Below are 27,499 nucleotides of genomic sequence, written 5' to 3' on the forward strand. Positions count from 1 at the left end.
GGTGCCATTTCTGGTCTGGCTACGGTTCCTGAGTGACAAGCACACATAGAGAATCCCAAGGTAATTCACTCTGGAAGCAATAATGAAGTGAACAGCTACAGTACTACTCCAAGTTAAAGGCCACAATTACCTGGCACAGCCAACAGCAGATGTTCTTTATCACCAATTCCCCACACCAGCTGAGAGTCCAGCTACATCATTACCTATCACCAGAAGTGAACTGATGTTGTTTTCAAATTTCTTCCCTTAACCAAAACCCAAAATTTTAGGACTCTTGACTACCTCTGACATCCTGTCCAGACAGACTGACTCAAAACTTTAACTCTGTTCATGAAGCGAATAAACATGAAACGAAACAGCTGAAACACATAAAAAGTGTTATACAAAAACAAACAAACAAACAAACAAGTAAAGTACAAACAAATTGATACAAATAAATTAAGTACCTTAAAATTCAAGGACTTTAGGGCAACTTCACTTCCAGGACTCTTCATATAAAAAATGGAGTGGATTTTCATGAAATCTCTGCTAAGGTCTGTCAGTTGTTTTTGGGTGGCCATTTACAACTGTCACATGCTAAAACTAAAAAGAAGAATGAAATCTATCTCCCTGAAAGAATGCAAGATTTAATAATGGATCTGGAAAAAAAACCATGCATAGTAGAAAATACAAAGTACATAGAACTCAGCAGAAAAGCAGATTTGCATGGTTCTTTTTATTCAAATGTTTTGATATCTGTTTTTTTTTTTATGTACATATATAGGTATACATATAATACTTGCCACATTTGGCAGCTGTTGTTTAATGCATACAAGGTAAACAGGTACTTTTCATAATGAAATCTTATTTAGTCTGATGAGAGGCATGAAATTCCCAAGAAGATGCTTAGCCCACTAAAGATGTTTCCAGTTTCATTACTTTTAGTAGTTTGTGACTAAGTCAACCAAGAGTTTTTACAAGTAACAAACTTTGACAGAAGTTTTTTTGTTGTTGCCTTTTTTTCCTTTTTACTCTTCTCTCAGTTGTTTTGTTTTGTTCCATCTTGTCACTTCAAGTCTCATTAGGAGACTGAAGCACCTCTGAATAATCTCATACAGAGACATGGTGGGTTTCACATATGCACCTTTTTTAAAATAAAGCAGGGTTATCCCCTTTGCCCATTTCCAGGCATCAACAGTCAACATCAAGAATTTTTACAAAAAAAGCATGCCATAATGAATTTATAACACACCAGCTACAGAAATAAATGGCTGCCTTCTTTTTAGAGAAACCACAAATGAATTAAAATAAAGCAACAAAAAAACTTCTTCACATATGCCACACGTATGGAGAGGATCTATTTATTCCTGAGCAGGCTGGCAAGTATCCATCGGTGGTCAAGTGGGGGAGAGGGAGGAGAAAAAAAATTCTAAGGTGAAAAAGGCACAGAAGACAAAAATATTGAGGCCTTTAGAAAAAAAAACAAACCCAAAACATGAGAACTATCTTCAAACCATGTTATTTTAACTGATTAAAACAGTATTTGGTGATGATAATAAAGCTGAACATTAAAGATGATGCAAGGTATTCAGGATCAAATTTCTCTTTAACTAACAAAACCCTGAAGACTTTAGATGGAAAAAACTGAAGAAAACACGTTTATCTCTTTAGAACCTCATATTCCAATGCCTTTAGATATTCAGTATATGCATCTGGATGAAGACCCAATAGGAATTCAACTTAGAAAAAAGTGGGATTTTTTTGGTGGTTTTTTTTTCCTTTGTTTTGTTTTTTTAAATTAAATTAAACTTCTTGCATTTCAATCTCATCTTTTAGACCGGCAAAATGACAAGTATTTAAAATTGAGATTATGGGATACATTTCTTTTACAGGATTTGTAAAATACATTCTCATCTGTTTGAATGCAGGTGCATCATCGCATAGGAGACACCATTTACAAGAGATATTTGTAGTAAAACTCAGAGATATACAACAACAAACATCTCAATATAATACTAACTTGGAAGCCAGATGCAAGTTTTTCAAACTGTACATGTATTTTTAAAAAGATACTGCCTTTTAAAATGTTTATATATTGAAGCATTTTGATTAAGACCAAACATCTTTCAAAACTGGTAAAATTATAGCAGCAATATGGGAGAATATCTAAGCCACATGAACACTATTAATTAATATAAAACCAAACATAAAATATTACATAAGTCAGATGTTTGTATTAATACCAAAAACAAGTAACACACAATTACTTATGTCAAACCAAGAAATCTGGATTTGTTCATCTATGAACAAATCTTTTGTATTGTTCAAAGTTACCATTTACAAAGCTGACTTTCACAATCACCTTTCTGAGGTGTCCTGGAGAACTCGCTTGAATCTTAAATTCCAAGTCTGACTAAGATAATTTTTTCATCTTTGTTTAGAAACTAAGGACTCTTTTAAATATGGATTCCTTAAAATGAGGCTTATTTTATTTACACTATTCAAAGTTTACCTTTCCTTCCAACAACAAAATGTGCAGGAGGATTTACTACATGCTATACAATGTAAAAATAGACTTTAAAAAGTCAGAACAATGCAAGTAAAACTGTACAATGCTTGTTCCCTGCTCCAGTTCATTGCACTAGTAAGTTAAACTGGATGAGTTGTCATGCCCAGATGACTTACTGCAGGATCAGAAAATCCACACACACAGAGGAGGTAAATGAATACTGCTCTAGGTATAGTGTCAAATGAAAAAATACTATGAGTTATATTCAAGGAAAGCTTCTCATCACAGAAAGGAGCATGGCTAATTCTGAAAGGCAGCCCTCTTCATGTAGGACACAGAACTGCAAAAAAACCACAAATACACATTGATAAATAGTAGTGAAGTTGGTCTGCATAAAAATGTAATGTATATACTGAAATATTTAAATGTTGGATTCTACCCTATTAGTAACACAGTAAAATCTAGTAAATAACTGAAACTGGTAATTAAGTTTTCAGCCTCTCTCAAAAGGTAGTGAAGTGACACAACCCACTATCTTTAACTAGTATTATCCAGAAATGAGTTAACTAAAGGTCATGTCTTAAATAGTGCTTTTAAAAGTGTTACAGAACATTAAGTAACAGGTGACGCATGCAGTTATATTTAAAAAATGTGCACTGACATTTTGAGATTCTAACTCTACTTTCTAATTCTGGTACGTGTACTAGAATCACACAGTGGCAAGATAAGACATGTCCTTCATGTGTTTCTCATTCCTGTTTCAATGTAAGACACAAACCTCAGAGAAATCCAGCTTTCAAATCAATGCTAGCACAACACAAAAGCAAATAAAGAAGTCAGGTGTAACAATAAAACAAAAAGTTTAAAGGCAAGAAAATACATGTTCTTATTATCAGAAATACTTGCATAATTTAAAATTAGAACAAGGTGCAAATTCTTCCATCATTAAAACATAAAAAATTGTAGGTTTTTACTTGAAAGATTATGTATGAAATAGCAAGGAGAAATAAGGGCAAAATTATTCTGCTTTCACGACCTCTACATTGAGAACAAAGAAGAAAACAGTATTAGACACTTCATGTATTTTACTAACTAGTAAAGTATAGCATATTATTTTTAGCCCTCTATTTTTGTCACAATTACTGTTTGAGGACAATTGGAAAAGAACACAAAGCTTAGCAGTAAATAAATCTTATAAAGTTTACTGTAATAACACTGATTTCAAAGGCAATAATTTCAGCCATAAGTACGTACTTATATATTTTATGTAACAGTTATGTAAAATTATCCTTGTACACAAAGCTAAATTTTCACATTTTGTAAAAACTGGAAGTAAAAAAGTAGTATAATCTTGAAATAATGTGTTCAGAAGTGATAGCAGACAACCTACCCTAACACTTAGTTCTGGGTATACAGAGGTTAACATTTCATATATATCATTGATTTGTTCTGGAAGTAGCTAAATTAAAGAATTCTTGCTTCCAGATTTTGTCAGTTATTCCCTACTACCAATAAAATAAGTGAATTCCCCTTCCCACAATGCTGTCCTCAGCTTCTACTTTAAACCTGCTGTGTACTCAATCCCAGCAGGCCCTATCCATGTTCTCATGCCCCCAGAGAAATAAGGAGCCCCTGTATGAGCATTCATGAAAGTGAATACATCAGATCCAAGGAGATGCTGGCTTTTCAAGGCAACAGCCATCAGTTCAATGCACACAGCAGTTTCAGTCCTTCTCCTACCTAGATGCTGTTCCCTACAGTATTTCTGTTACTCCACAACACCTGCTTCTGTCTTGTGGGGTTGAAATTGGCAATTATTATTTGTGAGATTGAAGAGATGAAAAACTGCACTGAGGCATTTTCTTCAGAAAGCAACCTAAACTTGCAAACTGCAAAGATTACAGATTCAACTACACTATATATAATATACATAATACTAATAATAGAAATATTAATTTTTATAATATATATATAAAATACTAAATACTATTTGCACTATTGTACTTAGCAAATCAATCATTATGAAGAAAGTCATTACATTATACGCACAAGAAAAACTGAAAGCTTAAAAAGAAAGTAAATACTCAGTGAGCACTGTCCATACAAACACTTTCATCAAAGGATATGGTTCCTATTACTGTTGCAACACCTAAACCCAATGCAGCTGGAAGGTATGACACAAGTATCTCCATCTGCTTTACAGCTTAACTTGTGCACAAAAAACTTAGCTTATTTAGGCCTTTCAATGGACATAAGCACTGTGTTTTCAAATCACATTGTATTAGTTTAACCATCAAAAAAGGTCAATAGAAAGATGAGAACAGACAGCATTTAAATTACTAAGCTAGCAACCTCAGTCCAGAAGTGTGCTTTCTAGGATAAAGATTTCAGTCTTGGTTTGGTATTTCTTTCCCTGTCAGTAAACTCATTACCCTTCCCTTTTTCAAATCCCAGTTTCTCCTTCATGACTCCTAGTGATAAAATATTATAATGACAATATTGATATATTAAAATACATTCAGAAAAAAAATTAAGGACAATTGTAAATGCTGATCAATTTCATGATGCCATCTATTTTAAGTCTAAATCTATAAAATATGTTAGTGGGAGAAGCACTAGAATTCACTTGCAAAGCCAAATCCCTAATTCCTTTTCATTATTGTTACGTTCAGAGTAGAAATGGACTGAAAAGTAAAAACAAACAGAACCTCAGAAAAGGAAAAGTATCTCCTTGAAAATAATTTAGGCTGCAATAAGAACACCAGGAATAAGAGAAGATAAGCTGCTACACTGTACCAGACTCTTCACAGGGTATGTACTTAGTCTGGCTTTGGGATACTTACCTTTGAGGAGATACTCCTTACAGAAAAGATCCAGGGGAGAGCTAAATGACCCCTGGAAAGAGGGACTTAAGCATGACAAGGAAAATGATGACATTTTAAACATTTGGGGGGACACAAGGGGGCAGTAGAAATTGGGGAAAGAAGATGCTTTAAAGAAAGGAAGCATCAGAAATAATTTCAAAACTAATAATCCTACTGAGAAATATATACAGAGGTGGTTTTATCCCCTAACATGAAAAGCACTGAGTTTAGTTCTTCTTTTAACTTCTTTATTACACTGGATTTGCACACACCATGTTTTGAGGATTTCTACTTCCAGCATTTCAGAAGGATTAGCTGGTTATGGAAAAAAAAAATCCAAGAATGATCCACGGTAGCATAGAAGGTCAATAGCAGATCTGTCTGAAAAACTGTCCTTCAAGTTCCAGCTCTTGTCCAAACAACTTTACTCAATCATTATTAAATCAAAATAGTGAGTATTAGACAGCACAAACAGAGGGGCTCTCTGTGTGTCTTCCTACATGATCCAAACTTCAGAATTTTTGGGCATTTAGTGCAAGTTATCCAAGATAACACAGAATTTGTGAATTCTACAAGACACACTGGAATTCAGAGGAAATATAAACTTATTTCACTATCTTCAGAACACCAGTCATGTGGTAAGATTTCATGTTACATCAACAATTATGGTCAATCTTATATTATGGTTCCATTCACCTTTCCATGTTCACAGCATTCTTCTATTTGCTCCTTTACACTGTACTAACAATACTTTGGCAATAATCTTTTCCTAACATTTTTAATTCAGTTCTTGCTTCTCAACAATTTTAGTAACTTTTCAAGACTTTTCAAAAGTGACCATTAATATCTGAGAAGTCTACTAATAATTTTGTCAACAGCTATAAAATCCACATAAACACTGCATACCCTAATTTTTTACATACCAGAGAAGAGCAAGACAGTGCTGGTTAAAAAAAAACAATCAAAAGCATATTTGTAAGATTTTCTTTCTGCTCTATAAAACAGAATATAAAGTTTGAGAAAAGGTTTTACCACTGTGCCACCAGATGCCAAACTGGATTTCCCATAAAGCTGCACTTATCCTAATTCACGTGTAATTTACTGTCTGCTTTTTTTGTTGCAAGATTGGAAAAAAATGTTCCTCAAAGGAACATGTACTTAACAGATTTTAACAGAATCCAGTACCTTTGGTGATATAATTCACACATTTCAAAATTTCATTTCTTGATTAAAGCTTAAGAAAAAGCAATAAAATCTATTCAGTGTAAAATGAATATAATTACCACTATACCATATGGATTATACCACTGAGTTCAGTATTTCTTTCAGAAAACGAATTTAAACCCTAAATCTTCTTAGAGATTTTTACCTTGCCAAGACATTTTTAATCTTTACAGTGAAAAGAGTAGAATCCTCAAAAAGTAGGTCACTCCTTTTATTTTGGAATTTAAGAAACAGGTTAGAATTTCAGGTATTAAAGCTCAGCTGAAAGCTGATTTAAGTGGTTGTGAAGAATTAACACAAATCTCCTCTTAACAAGTTATAATGTCCAGATAATAGACTAGTGTCTGGGAGTATTTTGTGCCATGAAAGCCTTGCAGGAGTTTCAGGCCAGAATTTTTTGCAGAAAAAGAGCAATAGGTTACAACTTCACAAACAACTGGAAGACTTTGCCTGTGCCACAGAATAAATCTACAGTACAAAGTAACACTGTTAGCTGAGTTGTAAATATTTAACATAATGCCAACATAGCATATGAAGCTTAGTTAAGGCTATACTGAAAGGAAGAGTAAAAGGAAGAGATACTAAAAGGAAGAGTTGTGTGCTCACTAGCTCTGCCACAATTCAGTGCTCACAAATGTCTGCCACTGAGCACACAAACCCACACAGGGTGAAGAAAGGAAGTGGTAGCTAGGAGAAACTGTCCTTTCCTTTCACCAGGAGTGAGGTGAGTGATTACTCTTCAAGTTCCTACAATTTGTGTTTCACAACTTTAAGATAACAGTGTTTGCATATGATGGATGACCTGTTTGATCCAAGACACTCAATGCACAATGCTTTTGTAATTGTTGCATCTCACTAGTAGAACATCCTTGGTGATTTTTAAGTAATGAGCATACAAGAGGCAGGAAGAAACTTCAGTTCAAGCTTCCTAGATTATCCTCTCATATGTTCAGATAATCTACTTCTACAAGCCTTCTTTGCTTTCAACAAAGATTACTCCACCTCCCTAAGCTGCCAGTTTCTTCTCAATATCCCAGTAATCTGGAAGTTCTTCTGGATAGCTACATCTAAGAGCAGACACTGTGAAGGGCACTGTTAAATCCAGTCACTCTCTACCACATGTATTATGAAGAGCAAACAGTTTTAATTACTGACAACAGTACATCCTCTTGGGTCAAAGATTCTGCTTCTCAAAACTACAGTTTAGTGCCATCAACACTAAAAAAACCCTGACCGTGATCCTACATGGCTCACAGGCAAGCACATCTGTCTAATTTAGGAAAAATTTTTAGAAAGAATAAGTAAAAAATGGAAAAATCAAAGGAATCAACTGAAGAGATCTCTGCATTCTTATTGTATGTGGCAGTTCTTCAAGCCTACACAAAACTTAGAAATGTATCCTTTTCAACAGGAAATCTGTTGGAGCTTCCAGAATATTGAAAGGCTTTTTTCAGATTTTCTGAAGTGATTGCACCCTATATGTCAGCTATAACTTAAATCTGGAAGTACTTCCAAATATCTGTGATATGAGATTATGAGTGACTGTAAGTTTGTGTAAGAAATACAAAAGCCTTTAAAAATCCTATGGAGTGAGTTAAGTCAAAAGATAGTATATTTGAAAAAAAAAAAGAGGCTTGGAATGCATGATATCAAAAGAAGAGAAAAACTTTTGCAGCCTGTGAAAAGTAGAATATGATAAACATTTTGGTGGCAAACAAAATGGCATCCATCATCCTTCTGTACAGGTATTTGCTCAGATCTTGGGAGTTTGATGCATTTGCTAAATTTTGAACACTTTTTACACTTGAAAATTGTATCATATTCCAAGAATTAAGTAAGAACATAAGCAGTAGCAAGATCTAAGTAAAAATGAAGTCAGACGAAAAACATTTAAAAATAATTTAATAACCTGGAAACTACCTGAAACAACTCCTTAAAAGCTAAGGCAAACAATATTTTTCAATATCTGACATTCTTTAAACACAAATGCGTAGGACTGGAAAATAAATGACTCATACAAAAACTTTCAGAACAATACCTGAAGAAGGTATAATAAATAAATACTAAATAAATACTTTTTATTATTGATCAGAAGGTAACACTTGAAATGAAGCTGTAAAACACTTGCATAGCAAATACATTATCTACATAGGCAGTCTGAGTTACAAATACTGAATAACTGTACAGTGGAAGATTCTAAGTATACCCATTTCACTTCATAAGCCAGACTCCTTTGTTCCTACTGCTGTCATTCAGCAGTTTGCTGTATTTTACTAAGACTAACAAAATAAATGTGTTTTATTTATGAACTGTATGCTCAGAATGCTTGGACAAAACAGAACATAAATGAGAGCTCTGAAATGCAACAAAATTCATGAATGCTGTAGGATCACTATTTTCAAATACAAGTTATATATAAATTAAGTTAATTTATAATCAAATAAAATGCCTGCTGAGAAGCATACTCACCCTTTAAAATATAGTCTGTTAACAAACTTGGCACTTTCTCGCTATCCTCTTTCATGGCATGCAGAACTAAAGTATGAAAAAAAAAATCAGATTTTTAGTCATAAATTTATCACAACACTTAAATACCTTGGAGCAGTTCCAACTTCTCATAGAGATACTACTATGAGATGTAAGAAATCTCTTAACTGAAAGATGAGAAGATACAATGAGACATCACATCCTCTCCACCTTTCACTTGTGTAATTCTCAGTGAGCTCCACAGTTCATGGATGCAAAGAGCCCCAGTTCCTGTGGTTAATATTACAGCAAAATGTCATCAGTCATAACAACAACTATAAGCACCTCTTCCCTATAAAAAATTCTCACCACAAGAAAGTCAAGACATCCAAAACTAAAGTATGCTAACAACTATTGATGGGCTGGAAATCTCAGGACACAAAAGTGTGCTCCATTACTTAATATCTTTGTTCGCTACCTCAAGCAATGGAAAAATGCTGTGAATGATTTTCTGGAAAGATTAGTAGTGCATTTTTCCCCCTCCCTGAAACCATGACTGTTATCTGCTGTAGGTTTGAAAAATCTTAACTACATGACTGAATTTGGCATTAACTTACAATAATGCAAAAATGCCGTTTTGTGACATATATGAGTAGATCATGTCCATTTTGCCTATTTCTGAAGAAGGAAAACACATGAACAAGCTTGACTGGACACATACAAACCTGTCCATCACTACATAAAGAAAAACAATGACTATCCTTTATAAAGTGCTCAGGACATGACTGAAAGAAGCAAAATTCTACTGAAAAACAGTATTTAATAAACTCCAGATTCCTCATATGAGACTCTAAGCTCAAATTATAGCAAGTGTTCCATTTCAATTTTTGCATTGAAATAAGACATCAGTGTTAATAACTATGGAGTAATATTGAGCTTTGAAAGAAAAAAACAATTGAACAACCGTAAACACCTGCTTTACTGCCTGCCTTAACAGCAGAGACAGTGAGTCACAAATCTGCAATTGACTCACAGGATCAAGTTCCAACCAGCCCACAGAAATCAATACTGTTAATACTCTTTACAATGCCTTTGTGCAATACTTTTTTTAATAAACCTCTAAACAACACAAAATGCTTTCAAGAGGTTTTAACTCGTGCTTCATAGTGCCATGTCAAATTTAAATATGGCAAGAGGATAAAATTTCATTGCAAGAATAAACATTAAATGAGAAATCCTTTGTCACAAAGTAAGGACAAATTAACACCTAAGGCTGCCTACTGTAGAAAAATAAAAGCAACTTTAATTCCTACTTAAACATTTCATTTACTCTAGAATTTATGCAATATTTATCTTCTCTTTCAAGGAAACAACCAGTAAGCCCTTTACCACCCCTCAGCCACCTGTGGAATCACAGAACTTCTGCTGAAAATCACCTTAAACACATATTGAGATTCTGCACTGAGATCTGATCAAATGGATTGATGCATTTTTAAACTGTTCCTATAAACATCCAATGAAGGAGATGCTATTGACTCCTAGAGATGCTGTTGTATTAAACCACCTTAATAAGTAATTTTTAAAAAATACAACCTTGATTTCTTGCAAATTAGAATGAAAAAAAAAAGCCCAATAAAATCAAACAACTAGAAGACTTTGAACGTTATCATATTTTTGAGGACCTGGCCTAAAAAGGTGTGAAGAATGAGGAACTCAAAGCATTGTCAAAACTCTGTTTGGTTTGGAATTCCTACTTATTAAAATTTATTAACAACAAAAGCCCCCCATCAAAACCACGGAGAGAAGCAGGACATTTTAAAGGCAATCAAGTGCAATCATTATAAGTATCTTGACATCCACTCCATTTTGTCAGTCTTTACAATAACATCAATAAAGCACAGCAAATGTAAACAAACAGGGATATATCAGGCACCGTAAGACCAAATTGCATGATATGCAGCCAACATCAAAACGTGGGAATATTTATTTCCTGATACATGCAGGCCTCTGGCCTTCAGGGTTTCAGACAGCAGCTAGGAAACAAACCTAACATGAAGGCTCAGAAAACAAGCTGGCCAAAATCTATGGTTAAAATCATGCATCTTTACACACATGCCCTAGGGTAAGGGGGAAGAGAGAACTGGATGGATTCATTGGCTATGAGCAGCCACAACTGGAAATACAATGGGGAAAGGATCAGGGGAATTTTATATGCTCACTTTTGGTTAATGTTTGAAGATCTTCAACAGATGGGGGTCCATTTTTCTTCTCGTAAGGAATGACGGTTGTTAAGTACTGTCAAATGAAAAACAGAGTTACTTGGCAGTCCTTTCATGCAACTTTACTGTTTGCATTTTATTTTGTAAAAATTGTAGCAACTGAAATTGCCAGGCACAAATAATCATATTTCAGAATAGATTAAGATTCTACCTTTCTATCTCAGAGTTTTTTTAACAGAAACCAAGTGGTTTGGGTTTTTTTCCAAATTATGTGGCCACTAGAAGTCATGCAGCTAACTGTCCTCTCTGCAAAGAAGATGATGCTGCCCCACAGTTAGGTGAAAATTGAAACAGATGGCTTTCACCTTCTGCTACTACACACTTCCAACCAAAAAGAAAAAGGCAAGCTTAACGAAACATAACACCCCAGAATACGATTTAAATTATCAGTTTTAATAGTTGAGTGTGCTAACAAATAGTTTCAAACCAACTCCTTTTTAATTCTATTTACTGAAATCTTTAATTCTTGTCTGCTTAAAAACAAAACAAAACAATACAATACAAAATTTCTTCAATCTTTCAAGATTTTCAGACCTGCTGTGCAATGAAGATTAGTTTTCAAATTCCTGATGTAACCCTGTGGTCTTTTATTATATGCATTATAGGTGACATCTTACTCTGCAGCCTATATGAATACATATTCTCCTTAGAGGGCAGAATTTCAAACATACTGAAACAGCTGGAATTTTCCCCAATGGAAAAGCTTCTTAAAATTTTCCACAAGTCAATTTTTAAGAATTAGACAGGAACTTTATTCTGGTTTTACAGCTACAAGGCAGTAGGTGAAGTAACCCTCGATGTCTCATTCAACTTCATATCTATGGAGCTCTCCAGGCAACAAGCAGGAAGCATGTTACAAACAAGGTACAAGGTCTCCCTCTCCTTGGTAACAGCCCTTCAGTGTGAGTCAAATCTAACTCAGCCTAGGGTGAAGAGCTGCACTTTGCAGGAGGAGGCTGAGGGCTGCCACATGCAGCTACAACCACTGCCATATTTGTAGTAGGATCATGCACCTCATGCCCAGCCACATCATCTGCCTAAAAGCCAAACAGACTCAGTTCAGTGGCACTTAACCAGCTGTACCAATTGTCCAGGTGGTACTGACACCTCCCCAAGACCTTCTGCAAACACAGGGTGCTTCTTTTCTCCCTCCCTTTTCTTCTGGCATTTTCTCATGTCCACTTGGCACAACAGAGAAAAGTATGCAATGCTTCTCAGGAAACAATCAATTTTCAATTTCTTTTCCAGGAGATGTAACCAACAAGTATCACCAAGAGAACTGTGCTCTTAATAAAATTACCAGGATCGATAGCTGGACATAAGGCTGCTGAATCTGCCAATGGCAGAGATGAAAGTGTTTCTACTAACACAGAAATCAGATTTCTGACTGTCTTTCCCAGCCTTCAGAACTATGTGGCATTCTGCCCTTTACCTAGACAATAAAATACTAGGATATGTCACTGTACCAAATATCAACTAACCCTGCTTTCCTTCTCCTGTAAATTTCATCTTCCATTTTTCTTCTCTAACAGTAGCAATTAAGAATAAAAAAAGGAATTTCTTAGTTTCCAAAAACACTTTCCTTCTACTCATCAAATTTGCAGCCATAACAATCAGTCTCTATAATAACACTCTAAAAACATTTGCTCAATTGCTGTGTGAAGGATAACATATTAAGAAAAGAATTGAGTGACTGAAGTGTAGCTTACTGACAAGACCACGTGTTAAATCTGCTGTGACCTCTAAATTTTTGAAGCAGATTTAATGACATGATAAAGCAGCAATTCCCACTGCAATTTTTCACCACCTATGAAAAGTGTTTGATAAACCTGAAGATCAAAATGAAGATGACTATTTTGAATTTTCCTCTGGAAATATGATCACAAAAAGAACTATCAACATTTAGAAAGAAGTACCAACATTCCAATGGCTTTTTTTTTTTTTTTTTTTTTACTACATTATCAGATAGGAACAGAGTTCCCATTGGAAGTTTAACGTAAGGACAAAAGTATGATCAATATGAAGAATAACTTCAGTAAATTACCTAAAAAATGACTGAGTTGTTCAATCACTGTCATTTTTAACATGTGATTATGCTGCTTATGTCTACATAGGATGCAGTAAAAACCTTTTAACCAAAAGTATGATGGGGTGGCATGTCTACATAAGATCACCTTATGAAAATATAAGATATTTAAAATACCTAAAGATACAGGTATAAACAGCAGTCATTTATGGTAATGATAGCCAAAAAAAAAAAACCAAAAAACAGAACAGCACACAGGTACAGCTTTACTAGTACTGTTATAGTGCAGAGTGATAAAAACTCTTGTTAGATAAGCTCTGTGCAAGTGTTCAGGATCCCCAAAGCTGGATCAATGTATTCATGAACATATTCATACATACACCTTGCCTGAGAAATAAGCAAGTCTGATTTCTAGCCTCATGATTGCAGAATGACTTGAGAGGAGTCGTTTTACTTCCCAAACTTCTCTGCAGTGTACAACACTCATCTTCCAGACAAAAGCCTAATCAGCCTTGACTTCTAAACTACCAGTAAATTTATTGCCTCAATGGACTCCTCACCAGGGGAAAAAAATAACTCTTAATGGACTCCTCTGACAAAACTGAAATAATGGGTGCACATTAAATAACATGAATTACCAGTTTTTTGTAGTGTGCTAAAATACTAAACAACAGCATAAGCAGATTACTAAAATTCAGAATGAAGTTAATAAAATACATACTACAGATCTGAAACAGCTGGCAAGTTATTACTTTGAAATAAAGCTTAAGAATCTTGCTTCCAGGGCACACACAACATCTATATGATGCCCAGTGAAGCTCTCTGCTCTACATTTCAATATTTAAATAGCCAATCAAAAGACACAAACTTGCCTATAGATTAGATCTGCACTGCAGGTATTTGGCTACTTTTAAGATCACACAGTTTTCAATGTCAAAAGATAATACAGTCTATACATTTCCAGATGCTGCTCTGTTTTTAAATGTATCAGCTCTGAACATTTGAAGAAAAAAGAAAACAAAGCCTTTTTTCATTATGCAAGTTGCTAATGCTGAAGGCTGAAACACTACATCTAACCTGATACACACATTCTTTGACTGCTTATTAAATTTTTACAGACATGCAATGTATCCAAAGCATGCACTATGCTAAAACAGACATTCAGTCTGGGGTAAGAAATACGGGTTATTAGCTCAGTGCATCAGGGTATCAAGTCTTGAATTTCTTCAGCTGCTGAGGAGAGAAAGAGACTGCAGGTGATCAGAAACCTGAGGTAGGAAAGGAGCAGAGATTCCAGCATTTTATCGTGGTTTTTCCTGTCTCAGCATTTATCTTCAGCTACTGTCAATTTTCAAGATCTCAGCTCCTACCAAAAGTGAAGGAAAGAATGAGGAAAAAGTGAGAAGAAAGCCCAGCACCTGTTTCTCTCCACTCGAGTTTCCAAACGTGTGGCGGAAGCCATTCTGTATGACATTTGAGATCCCTTCCATGCTGAAGCGCTAAAAGTGGTGAAAACACAGCAGAAAGAAAAAAAAAGGGACAGAGAAAAGTTCAGAAGACTATTAATCAGCATTTATCAAGACTATGAAAGACACATGGCAAAGACAAGCTCCAAGGTGTATTTCAGCACATTTCTGTTTCTACACTCACCTACTTTATATTTTTAATAATTTAACTTACAATTTTTAATTTATATTTTAATTTAATTATAATGGCAGTTAAGCAGTATTTCTACACCAAAATTTACTCAAACAAAATCTTCACACTGCAGACCTGATAATTGAGACCTGCCTTTTTACGGCTGTTTCATTTAGAAACATAAAAAAATAGCATTTTTCAAAGTTCAGCTCACAGTAAAATCCCCTCTAACATTTGTTTTTGAACAATTTATGTTTAGAGACACTATTAACACCAACTTTTCAGATTTTAAGAATGTACTTTCTAAAAACACTGTTCAGAGGTTGCAATTTTCATCTCCACCTCTTTAAAACTTATTATACTGTCATGCTTCCTTTTCCACAATTGAAGCAACAATTAGTATTCCCTATTTTCTGTAATATCATAAAATATACAATTAGATAGTAATATACCCATATTGATTTCAAGCTCCATTGCATGGAATCATGGTATTCAAGTAAAGAAAAAGCAGTATACAATGCAACTATACATTTTTCCCTGAACTTCATAGTTCTTTTTGTTTGCCGCAGAAGCAAAAAAAAAGAAAAAGAAAAAAAAATCAAAATCAAAACAGTTTTGATGTTTAGCATGTGATATAAAATCAGCAAGTGACACCAACGTAAAAAGAAGACACAGCCAAGCTGCTGACACAGGGCAGTACGATGAGCACAGCTCAGCATGTTTATCTGAATGTATTTATGTATGTGAGGGAAATAAAATGTGCTGGAATACAGTATTCTTTTACCTTCTAAAGCACACAAGGTCAGTAGAGACATACATTTTGCCAAAGCAATTTTAACTCTTTTAAGATATCCTGCTTGAAGGAACTGGTATCTTCAAGCCCTGACTATTTTTAACTGCTCCCCAGTTTCCCCCTGTGAAAGAGGTGAAAGTTTAGAAGTCTAAGAAACTGATTTACCCAAAGATGGTATCAAGGACAAAAAAATTAAAATACCTTGATGAAAGTGACATCTGTTTTCAAAGGAATCACACAAATGCAGCTACAGTCTCACCTGTGATCTAGTCTGTTTAATCCCTCTTAGAAGGCAACGTGACACATCTGTATCTTGAAGTGACCAAATAAGAAAATATCTTATCCTAGGACCATGGAAGTTATAACTGAAAGCATCATTCAAGTTTCTAATCTTTAAACTAACCAGAACAGTTTGTGAATCACTTGACTTGAGCTTCAAAACGAAGTAATTATTTTTCTTTCTAGGTAGAATATCCGTTTTTGGTTTTCCATGACTGGGAAGGAAAAAGGAACTATTCACTGTGCTCTTGTAAAGAGATGACAAATCTATATGTTTTTCCAGACACATACTTTCTCAAGTTCCTCTAAAACTTAGCTACACACACAAACTTTTCTCATTTAACAGATGAGATCAGAAACCTATTTGGGTTGTATCAGAGGTATCTTATGCTTGCAAGTTTAGAAATAAATTCTGAAGTATTAATATTTCATTATAAATGTTTATTCCTTACATTTGAAAAGAAAGCCCCAAAACCTTCTGATGTTGAACTGAAGCATTCTTTCTGGGACTTAGCCAAGATCTACAAAACCACATTTTGTGCACCCAATAAGAGGCACTAAGAAATTCAAACATAAATATCTCACTTAAGTAATTTTAAATTACACCAGACAAATAAGAAAAAAAAAATTCCACTGACAAGCTAATAATATAATTTGTTTCGTTCTTTGACTCCTCTTATCCAACTCTATTTGAAAGACATTTTCCTTTTGTTCCTACGTTCTGTAAAGAACAAAACAAATTATATCCTCCCTGTACACATGCAGTCCTTGGCTTCCCTCCTGCCTCTTGTTGAATGTAGTAACTCTGCCACAGGTTAGGAGATCCAGGGTAAGTCATTCACCTTTTTCCTAGAAACCAGCACGATCAACAAATATCTGTGCAACTACAGCAACAATAGTACTGAATTTCCTGCAAGACTAATACATATTAAAATTCACACAGTGAAACCACATTATTGAACTTGCCTACTGATAAGAGAACACAGAGCAGTACAGCCAAACAGTATTTTTTGCAAGAGGCATGCTAGCTCAAGGCAGATTTGCAAACAGTTAAAAAAATCTTTCTGAATACGAGAAGAGTAAAATATATGACCCTGTGAAAAAAAGAGCTTAAACCTTGTTTGTGAATGAAGGCATGGAAGCAGGAGTACCAGGTATCTTAATATAATCTAGGACTACTATTTCCCAGAGCAGAAAAAAAACCAACAAAAAAAATTACATGTATAAGGACTTATAAAAATTTTCTTACTGTTCCAGGCATATGAGCTCTTTCTTGTTTGCCATTCTGAGGACTACCATTTTTCAGCTTCTTTTTCTTCTTTGCTGTTTCTTTGTGTTCTCGCTGTTTGTTTTGTACTTCGATGAGGACAGAAATGAAGCTGTTTTTCACTTCCTTCTCAAACTCTAACTCATCTCGTAGAGCCAGCTGCTGTACCAGTTCCTCAGAATAATCCTTAATAGCAGTCTCAATTTCTTCTAGCAGTTCATTTAATTCAGCAACAGACAATCTTTTCACTCCTACAAACAGTCACATAAAAAGTAATATGTCAAGATTTTAAGCATGAGAAAACTTGTGGGAGTTACAAGAAAAACATACTCTGAAATTTCTCAAAACAAAAAATTCAGTTCTAAAACAACATAGAACAAAACAACATTCCTAAAGGAATAAACACATCCCAGAGGTGACAAGATAAGTAACAAAAAGATGGTTAAACTTTCTTCTTAATTCTGAGAAATCTGAGATAATCTGCAAATATGAAGAATGGACTGGTAGTTTATGCTGGAAGCTGGAGTAAGTGCTAAACTTCTGACACAACTGTAAACTGTGACTTTCCTCTGCACTCACAGTTCAAATGAAAAGACCTTCATATTTTCTGAACTACTGAGTGATGCATTACAGATCACTATCAGTATTATGACCAAGAAAATGTTTTGAGGCTTGCTTGGATTAGAAGTGAGCAGATCTTTGAGGACTGCTTTCTGCTCCAGTTTAGGTCTGCCACACCTAGGAAGCTGGCAAGTCCCAGCAGTTGCTGTGTCAAAGACCATAATCTTATTTGGCACTTGAGAAACAGCTAGTCCTGATTACACTGACAAGTACAATCTGTCTAAGGACACTGCATAGATGCTTACAATTATTTGGTTTCATTGAATTAGTCTAGTGAATATCCTGTCTACAAGAATTCTTGTAAGGGAAAGCAGGTATAGACAAGTGTTGAAAAATACAAATAAGACCATAAACTACAAAAAAGTGTAGCTTTTAGAAGCATCCTAGGTAGTAAGTGAAATGTGAATTTTTTCTCTTATCTTACAGCAGGGAAAATTGATTGGAGAAAGCTCCTTGAAACCTGTTAAGACAATTCTCTGACAAGGAACCAGTTTTTCAAGGTAGCTAAGGCCTTAAACTCTGTTCTAACACTGCAGCAGCACTGAGGGAGACCACCTGCGAGTCCCAACACTCAAGAACCAGCTTCACAGCCTAAAAACCAATTGTTCTAGACACATAGGTGTAGGATACCCAACCGCAGTCGTGACTGATGACAGATCAGTAGCCATTATCAAAGTCTTGAAGGGGATACATAGGAAATACTCAGCTAGTGCAGCTGAGTGGAGACAGAGGAATTCAAATGCAGAAGACTACATGGACTGAAATTCAGTAGGCTGAAGAACTCACTTGTGTAATCAGAGCTTTATTTTTGTATGTCTTTTCCTATCCAAGAAAAAAAGTAAATACAAGTGATTTCCTGTTCTGAATGCTAAATGAATGAAAATATCTGATCTATCATACAAAAACCAGACAGTTTGTAAGAAAAACTCTGTAAAAATTTAGAGAGATGCAGACCAGTTTTGAAGCACCTTCACACACTAAACATAGGTAGCAAGAGCTTTTAATAAAACAGTGACCTGAAAGACAGTAAAGCAGATTCTGAGAAATTGGTGAAGCAAAGTTAAATTATCTGGCAAAGTAACTCAAGGCATTATTTGGTTGAGACTGACCTTTAAACTGTAAAGATGCAACAGAAAATAAGGGCTCCTGAGGCAAAGCCAAATAGATATGATATGAAATACCGAGCAAGCTTGATTAGCTCCAAACCTTAAGACATATGGAACTGTCAGAAAACCAGGAAGCCCTGCTGAACACAATACATTTTGCTTTCACATTCCTGAAATTTATGTGTTGAGACAGTTAGGAGACCATTTTCATGGTTGGAATCTCTTCTATAAATCTGAAATGTAGCAGAAACTTTAAGTCATACCACAAGAGGTCAGCCAGTTTTCTGAATATTCTACAGAGTTTGTATTGTTGACCCAGACTACAGGAAAGAAAGCATCAAACTTTTTAAGAAAGGTCAAAGCAGAAAGATCATCTATCAAATATTCTTTTTGTCCCCACTACCTTCTAGAATTCATGCTGACAAATGCACAGATTAAGCAAAATTTTCCGGCACGAAACTGATTAGTCACAGTCTTTTTTACATATAATTCCATTTACTAAAATTAAATTATTAATCTAATTTCTCCTTTGCTTTTGGATAGGGAAGCACAGATGATTTCATTTGAGTAGAAGATACAAATGATATTTTTAACTTTTAAGCTTTATGAAGAGGAATGGAAAGAAAGGACTGAAAAATATGCACGGTCCTTATGGGACAAAAAAGAAATGGCTGCCTTACTTTTGTGTTACTGTCTATCAATTTATGTTGCAATGGCTGAAACTGTACCACAGGTATGGTAAAGCTTTATTTACTGAATAGCATTAGAGAGCTTTAGCTGATCTTCAACAGTGTACTGGCATCAAGAAAATTTCACTTTACAGAAAATAATGAAGTTTAATAAAAAAAGACCAACTTATCACTTTGCCCATGAAGGAATTTCATTCCACTGTATCAATCTTCAGAATATTCACTTTAAATTGAAATTCTATAAAGTCTTACTTTTGCTCTTAGTCATAAGAAAGCTGACAAAGGTAAGTCCTCTATGTACTAAATCTAGGCTATTATTTCAGGACATTTTGAAAATATTTTTGAATTCTGGTATTTCATATGAAGGACTTGCTAAGAATCAAAAACATGGCAAACTTACCCTTTAAACTGTTTTCAATAAGCATAAGAGCAAAAATACTGAATAAATACCACTTACTCTCTTCATAGCTGTTGTTTGTACTGGATCTCTTGAGGGTCTGAATTTCCTGGGAAAGTATAGAGAGCCGATCTGATTGGGTGGGTGTTTCATCATCTTCTGGATCGGGCGATTCCTGCATCATTTCCTCTATTTCTTCAATCACCTTTGAAAAACGAAAATCCTTAGGAAAACCCTCCTACATGAAGAGCTCGCAATTTGAAGCAAAGCTGGATGAAACCACCACCATAAAATGGAAGAGGATCAATAAAATCATACTGACATTTCCCCCCCATCCTAGCTCTTTGAGAATAATCACACCTTGTAACAGTAAACTGGCGATGGCACAACAGTGTTGAAACTGCAGGGTTATTTCTATGTGAAGGTACCCATGATTCTGTTTAAGATAACCAAATTAAAGTGCAAACTGGAGTATCTTTCCTGAGACACAACAAAAATCAATCACCTCCCCCACTCACTATTTCACCACATTTCTCTATGGAAAATATAACACTCCTCCCCCTTCCAACAAAAAAACAACAAAATGAAAAGAACAAAAACAACAAAGAAAAACTCACAAAAACCTCTCTGAAAGACCAAAAAGTCTCTCAGAACAGCCTGAAAATCAACTGTGCTTGAAAGAAGTTTTTTGAACTGATCCACCATAACCTGAAGCTGATTTGCATCCCTGAGCATAAGACCTGAGCCAGACAGAAGTACAACAACAGAAATTCTGTGCATAGATACCTTACTTTACATCTCATAAATGATTACAATTCTACAGGCAAATTATTAACTAGACATCTGAATAAATACCACAGCAACTTTTGTAAGTTTAAAGGCTGTAGTCAGTGCTGAGATCCAACTCACAGGAAAAAAGAGCCAAGGCACTTCAAGCAGTCCTATCTCCCATACTATTAATAACTGTGTTCATCAGAGTTCACAGCTTAACCATTGCTTAACCATTTAAGCAACTACAAAATAGATTATTTCTTTGCTTACTAAAGCAGGATCTTAACAGACCTTACTCTCATTAACTTTACTCAGAAGAGGAATTTTCAAGGTAATTGAAGTAAATTAATGGATTTGAAGACTTTAGATACCAAGTAATTTGAAAACTTAGTAGCAGATACACTGATTTGCCCTCATGTTAGGCAAAAATTCTAAAGAATTCTTGTTAACAACAAAGCCCTGTGAAACTATGAACTGCCACACACTCTTACCATACCACTAAGATTCTGAAAATATTTTTTCAACACATATATTTAATTTAGTAGCATTCCTGACAAAATCATGGTAAAAAATACACACAGATTTCAAAGACTCTGGATTATCAACCTCACCTGAAGTACTGAAACACCTTTCAAATCTGAATGACGTAATATCTCCCCCATTATTAAAACCCTAAACAAAGAACAACCAAGAAACTTAGCTACAGTGAAGAGCAAAAACAAAACCAAAAATTGGTAACAGACTAAAAAAATTTCTACACCAACAACAGTCTTTGCTGAACACTTTACCTGCTCTGCTGTGAAGAGTGGCTCTTCATTGATGCAAGAAACAATGATAGAATGCATATCCAACTGTTCTCTCAGCTCTTCATCATCTGACAAGTCAAGGTTCAAGTTGTCATTTACCTAAAAAGCATGAATAGGTGTTCTTATACAAACACATAAAACATATATATAAATATAAATTTATATATATACACACCCCTAATGTAAGGGTATAAAATGCATGTACAAAAAACAAAAGGGGAATTATCCTTGAATTTTAAAAATGAAACTGACTCTAGGTCCATAATAATGGAATCAATAGCTCTTTCTGTCAAATAGCCTGAAAAATGAAATCATAACTGCTACTAGACAAAGTTAAAATAGCTGTCAATCTTTAATATTGTTAAATAATATCTGCACATAAAGACCATATACACACTGACATACATATATCTACATTGGAGGTCGTCAAGGTAACACTTAAATCTTCACTGAAGATTGACAAATGTCTGTGTGGGGTAAAAAACTTGCCTATAATGTCTAATGTTACACAAACCTCTTACTTTAAGTGCTTTTATGGTTCCACTTTTTCACACAATAACAGACATGGAAAAAAGCTGAGAAGAGGTGATATTGAATGATATCAACATCACGGCTGGTATCACCCCAGATTATGAAAAAAATGTGTTGTTGAATATCTCAGGGTCTTTTCAGAAAGAGAAGCAGCACTGTTCTCATATATATATATATATATATATATATATATATATATATATCACCAACTGACATTCATCCTTTCAAACCAAAGACATACACTAAGAGACTTAAGTCCCCTCCTTAATAAGTCAGGCATTATTTTACTCTCACACAACAATATATCCTGGTTTATTTACAAAATTGTTTCTGTACTTTGCCTATTACTAGATTCCAGCCTAGAAAAGCCCCTCAAAGCTGCAAGCCCCAACAACTGTCATTTGAGCTCAACTGCTTCAATTGATCCTTGGGCTAATTTACAAGCATCAGGACTGGCTGTACAAAGTCCTTGGTCTCACAGTACCAGTTTTCAGTTTTTCTTGCAACTCCTCCAATTTTCTTCAGAAACCTTAACAGTTCTCTGATTAATTTTGAATCTGCAAATGATATCCCCAGATAGCTCATCTATAGGGGAAAATATACAATTTGCATTTTTTCAACCCTCAGAATGAAGACAAATGTCGACTTTTTTTTCCACAATCTGAATTCCAGTAACTGTGCCAAGGTTCCACTATGACTCTCTCTTCACCTCCTACACAGATACACTCCAATTTGACATTTTTTAAATGCCTGCCGTCCTCAAGTACTTTTTCATTCACATAGGATATGACAACAATGATGGGATAGTAAGCAAGGATAAAGTTTATCTAGGAGGAGATCTGCTTTCCCTGCTCTCATCTTCAGAAAAATTTTGAGACAACACCTGGCTTTCCACCCAGCCACACTCCATGCCTCCTTCTGTCCTGCTACCAGGGAATGACCCATTTAAAAGTAATCTAGCAAAACAAGGAATTGCACAATCCTATTCCTCATACCACCGTGCACATTTTCACCCAGCTACTTCTTTCACTGTCAGAGATGTATAAAAGTGTGCACAGACCCGTCATGTGAAGGAACCAAGATCAGATGAATCAGCCTTACTGACCTTGTATCTTTCCCTACTAAAACAGCAGGGGAAATGCTTTCCGCACAATTTCAGTAGCACATTATTAGGTTCAAACGCATCAGGGAAGTGTTGCTTAGCTGTTAGTTTTCATTGTAAGGAAGATAAAACAAGATACTAGCTGGTCCATATGTGCTGTCACATATCCAGCAATACTGCTGAAGACAAAGCAGCAGAAGAAAAGTATGTCAAACGCTCCCCACAGCCTTTACACATCAGAAGGCATGCCATGTGGAGTGAAAGCTGGAAAGACTTGAGACACGTTTCATCCATGAACTGGTTTTCTCTCTACTGGCAGCACATCTAAGATTCTTTCTAATCCAGCAACACCACTTTACACTTTTTAAATGTACTTTCTTCATAACTTCCTGCAAGTAACTTAAAAAACTATACCAAACATTTTCTTATACATTATACTTAGTTCCTTATCAAGAAATCCATTAGTCTTCCAGTCCATTTTTCCCTGACACAAGGTCACAGCACGGCGGGGTTGTACTTTTAGTTAAAATGTAAGAATTTAATTACTCTAAAACTACTTCTAAAATCTGAACAAGGACTCAATAAAAATCAGAAGAAACACAAGTCAAATTCAAGGGATAACCGTGACAGTCAAATCAAGAAAATGAGTTCCAAATTTGCACCCTCCTCAACTGAACCCTGAAGTATCCTCTTCAGCAGAACAATCTTTGCTCCTGTCACAGTAAAAAGTTTCTGTTGATTATCTAATGGATGGCAGAAGCCAAAGCATCACCCCATTCTTAGGTTACACACTCAGATATTTTTACAACATAACTAAACTTTACTATGTTTAAAAGATAAGCCACTAGTTTCCCCACAAAACCTGTGAGATGGGAATTCCTCCTAGCTTTTCTTCCTGAAGTATTTTAATCCACTTTTAAGATCATCAGAGGACAACCCTTTCTATAAACTCTCTGAAGCTTTTAATTCCCTGTTCCAGCCCCAGAGAACTATTCTAACTCTTAAATAAGGAAAACAAAACATTTCAGTGTCTCCTGGGCCACCTTTCTTGTTAAAGAAGCCATCTTTAGACTGTGGAATTAGATGAACTTTAGAAAGTCCTCACTGGATTTACTAAATCAGAGTACTCCTGCTTCTTTTCCTCCCTTACCCAGACCAGTGTTCAACATGAATCATACAGCAGAAAGATTTTATGTGAAACACTTCTTCATTTTATAATTTTTTTCTATCATACTCTGGCTTTAATGAAGAGTCATCTAAAACAAACCCGGAATTATTCCAACCCAGGGAGATGCAAACATTTATCAATGGTTCTTTGATTTTTAAAAAGCTCTCATGTATAATGGCCAGTACTAAAAATATTTTCAGCCACTTAATATCAACATTCTTTTATACAAATGCAAACAGTTTTATTTCCCTGCTGAGTACCAAAGATCCAAAGAGGGTACTTCTGCTGATCAGACCTTACCCCTTTTTCTGAAAGATTCAGTGTTGGCAAGTGCAAAGCTCTGGTGTGGGAAGACTTCCAGTCAACTGGCATCACGTTACCATAATTATCAGTCAAGGCATTCCAAATCCTGGAGAAAAGAATAAAGGAACAAAAATGCAGACCCCAAAACAAGCAGCAACTGAATCAACAATAACCATATTCCTAATGATCATGTATCTCTATCAGTAACTGAATTTTCCTCCCTACATATTCATCCGCAAGTTACTGACAATATTTTTAGTGTTTTAAAGCCATCGGAAAATGTTTTTTGATAAATATAATTCACTTCCCTTTTAAAACAACAGTGTATGCACAGCAGTGAAACAAAACAGTAAATGAAGACCTGGCTTCTAAACTAATTATGTAACGACACTCAAAATCTTTTCTGGGGGTGGATGAGCCTTTCCTTCAATGAAATTTGAGCTGAGCTATAAATTACACTCCTAACATTGTTCAGCAGAGGTTAAGTAGCAAATTTTGAGCCAAATATTTTCTTTTTTTTTTTTTTTTTTTTTTTTTTTCCTTTCCATTTATCACAGAATAATGAAAATGCACGGATCAAACTAAAATTTTGGAAGAATTAATTTTTTTTCTAGAAGTCCTCTTGCAGAGCTCAGCGCACCACTCTTGTCCTCGGTCAGTCTTTACTGTTTCTAGAGAGTACATCCTCTCTGGCTGTCCTGGAGGCTTGCCTATGCAAACCCGAGGCTTGCACAAGCAGATCTGCGCTGCTGAAGCAGCCCAGTCTCTAACCATTGCAGGCTGCTTCCCCAAGTGCCCTGCCAAGCCCTGCCTCCAGGCCTGTGCTGTGGGTGGATGTTTGGAATGGTTGCCTAGCTAAGGCTCACAGGAGGTCAGAGGGAAAGCCGAGGCAGACACAGAAGGGCAGACAGAGCCTCATCGCTGCCCAACGTGATTCATGGTTCACTGAACTTACCTCACTGTTTACACCACAGATCCAGCATTTTGCTAACAGGCTTTCTATTATTCTTCTCTCAGAACAAGACATACACTTTAGTTACCTTAAGGTAAGAGTGTAATATTTTTAATGAAAATAAGCTGACTAAGTTTACTATAAAATAAGAACTAGAAATATTAGAAATGTTAAAAACTGTACAGCAGGACGGCTCAGAAAGGATGTGTTCCTCACGGGAAACAAAACCCCAACAATTATCACAGTTGCAGCTGCGATTTGTTCTTCGCCTGCTTTGTGCACTTTTCATGGTTAATTTCAAGCACTGAGACAGCGGGCACTTTGCAAGAAGCTAAACAAACACGATCCACGGTCGCTGCACTTCAGGAACAAGTACTTCTCGCTAGCTCGGCGGGGAAGCAGCTCTGGGATGCCCACACTGGCAGCCAGGAGCTGAAGCCGGAGGGCTGCGCGCCAGAGCCGCGCCGCGGAGCCGAACGCGCCCCGGCCGAGGCCCGGCGGCTCCGAGCTGCAGCCCCGGGGGCGGGGAAAGGCTCCGCTCCGCAGCCCGCAAGCCCCGCGGGCCCGGCAAGGCCCAGGCAGCGCTCTGGCAGGGCAGGACAGGGCAGGACAGGGCTGGCGGGCCGCGCTGTCCCTCAGGCCGGCTCTGCCCGGCCGGGCCTCCCCCCGCTCCCGCTCCGCGCCCCCGGCCCGCACTCACTCGTCGTCCTGCAGCGCGCTCTGCTCCGTGAGCGGCCGCAGCGGAACGCGGCTCTCGCCGCCGCCCCGGGCCTGCGGGGGCTCGAAGCACAGCGACAGCTTCGCCCCGAGATCCCCGCCGCCCCAGCCGCCCTTGTCGCAGGCAGCCTCGGGGCCGCTCCCCGCGGAGGGCTGGAATCCCGAGAAGTCCTGCCAGTCGCCCGGGTCCCGCTGCGAGGCCGCCGCCGCCGCCATCGCCGCCGCCGCAGCTGGGGACGCGGCGCTGCGCGCTCCCGGCGCTGCGCGCTCCCGGCGGCGCGCGGCGGGCGGGGCCCGGCCGGGGCAGCGATCGCAGAGCCGGGCCGGGTCGGGTCGGGCTGGGGCAGCGATCGTAGAACCGGGCCGGGCTGGGGCAGGGATCGTAGAACCGGGCCGGGCTGGGGCAGGGATCGCAGAGCCGGGCCGGGCTGGGCAGCGATCGGAGAGCCAGGCCAAGCCGGGACAGCGATCGCAGAGCCGGGCTGGGCTGGGGCAGGGATTGTAGAACCGGGCCGGGCCGGGCCGGGCCGGGCCAGCCCCGGCTGTGGGAGCGATCGGAGCCGCACTCAGCGGTGTCGGTACTGACTCAGCTCCGCTCCGAGTAGGGGCGGCTCATCGGGCAAGTGTGGGAGATGCAGAATGGCTTGGGTTGGAAGGGACTTTAAAGATCACCCAGTTCCAGAGCCTCTGCTGTGGTAGGAGTATTTGCAGTAGATTTGTTGTAACTTGTTTTTATTACTATCATTGATGCCTCCATTCGGTCCTCTAGCACGCACGAATCTAAGCTTTGGAGATACTTTTTCTTACCAGCGCAGTGACTCTGATGCCCGTCCTTTACTAGCTTTTTATTGTGCCCTTACGCACCATGGCTTAAGGATGGGCTTTTTTTTATCTTGTATTTCTTTTTGAGCAGCCATGATCTTTTGGTTATCCTAAAGTATGTACCAGGAATTTTCTCTGCTTATCTTCCTGGTTTGGTTTGAGCCTCGTTTAATTCTCTTTCTGTACTTCC

General features: G+C 37.0%; 1 protein-coding gene across 1 annotated transcript; it reads right to left on the bottom strand.

The window, feature by feature from the left end:
* Nucleotides 1-695: 695 nt before the first annotated feature.
* On the bottom strand, nucleotides 696-26,763 carry FEZ2 (fasciculation and elongation protein zeta 2). Its single transcript, XM_056487833.1, has 8 exons — nucleotides 26,471-26,763; nucleotides 24,816-24,924; nucleotides 21,697-21,813; nucleotides 20,198-20,342; nucleotides 17,307-17,575; nucleotides 11,262-11,337; nucleotides 9,046-9,111; nucleotides 696-2,828 (listed from the first exon to the last, which is right to left on the bottom strand). The coding sequence occupies exons 1-8, from the start codon at nucleotides 26,701-26,703 to the stop codon at nucleotides 2,812-2,814; spliced, it is 1,032 nt and encodes a 343-aa protein (XP_056343808.1). The 5' UTR covers nucleotides 26,704-26,763; the 3' UTR covers nucleotides 696-2,811.
* Nucleotides 26,764-27,499: the final 736 nt, after the last annotated feature.

The sequence above is a fragment of the Oenanthe melanoleuca genome, chromosome 3 (assembly GCF_029582105.1).
Source record: "Oenanthe melanoleuca isolate GR-GAL-2019-014 chromosome 3, OMel1.0, whole genome shotgun sequence".
Lineage (NCBI taxonomy): Eukaryota > Metazoa > Chordata > Aves > Passeriformes > Muscicapidae > Oenanthe > Oenanthe melanoleuca.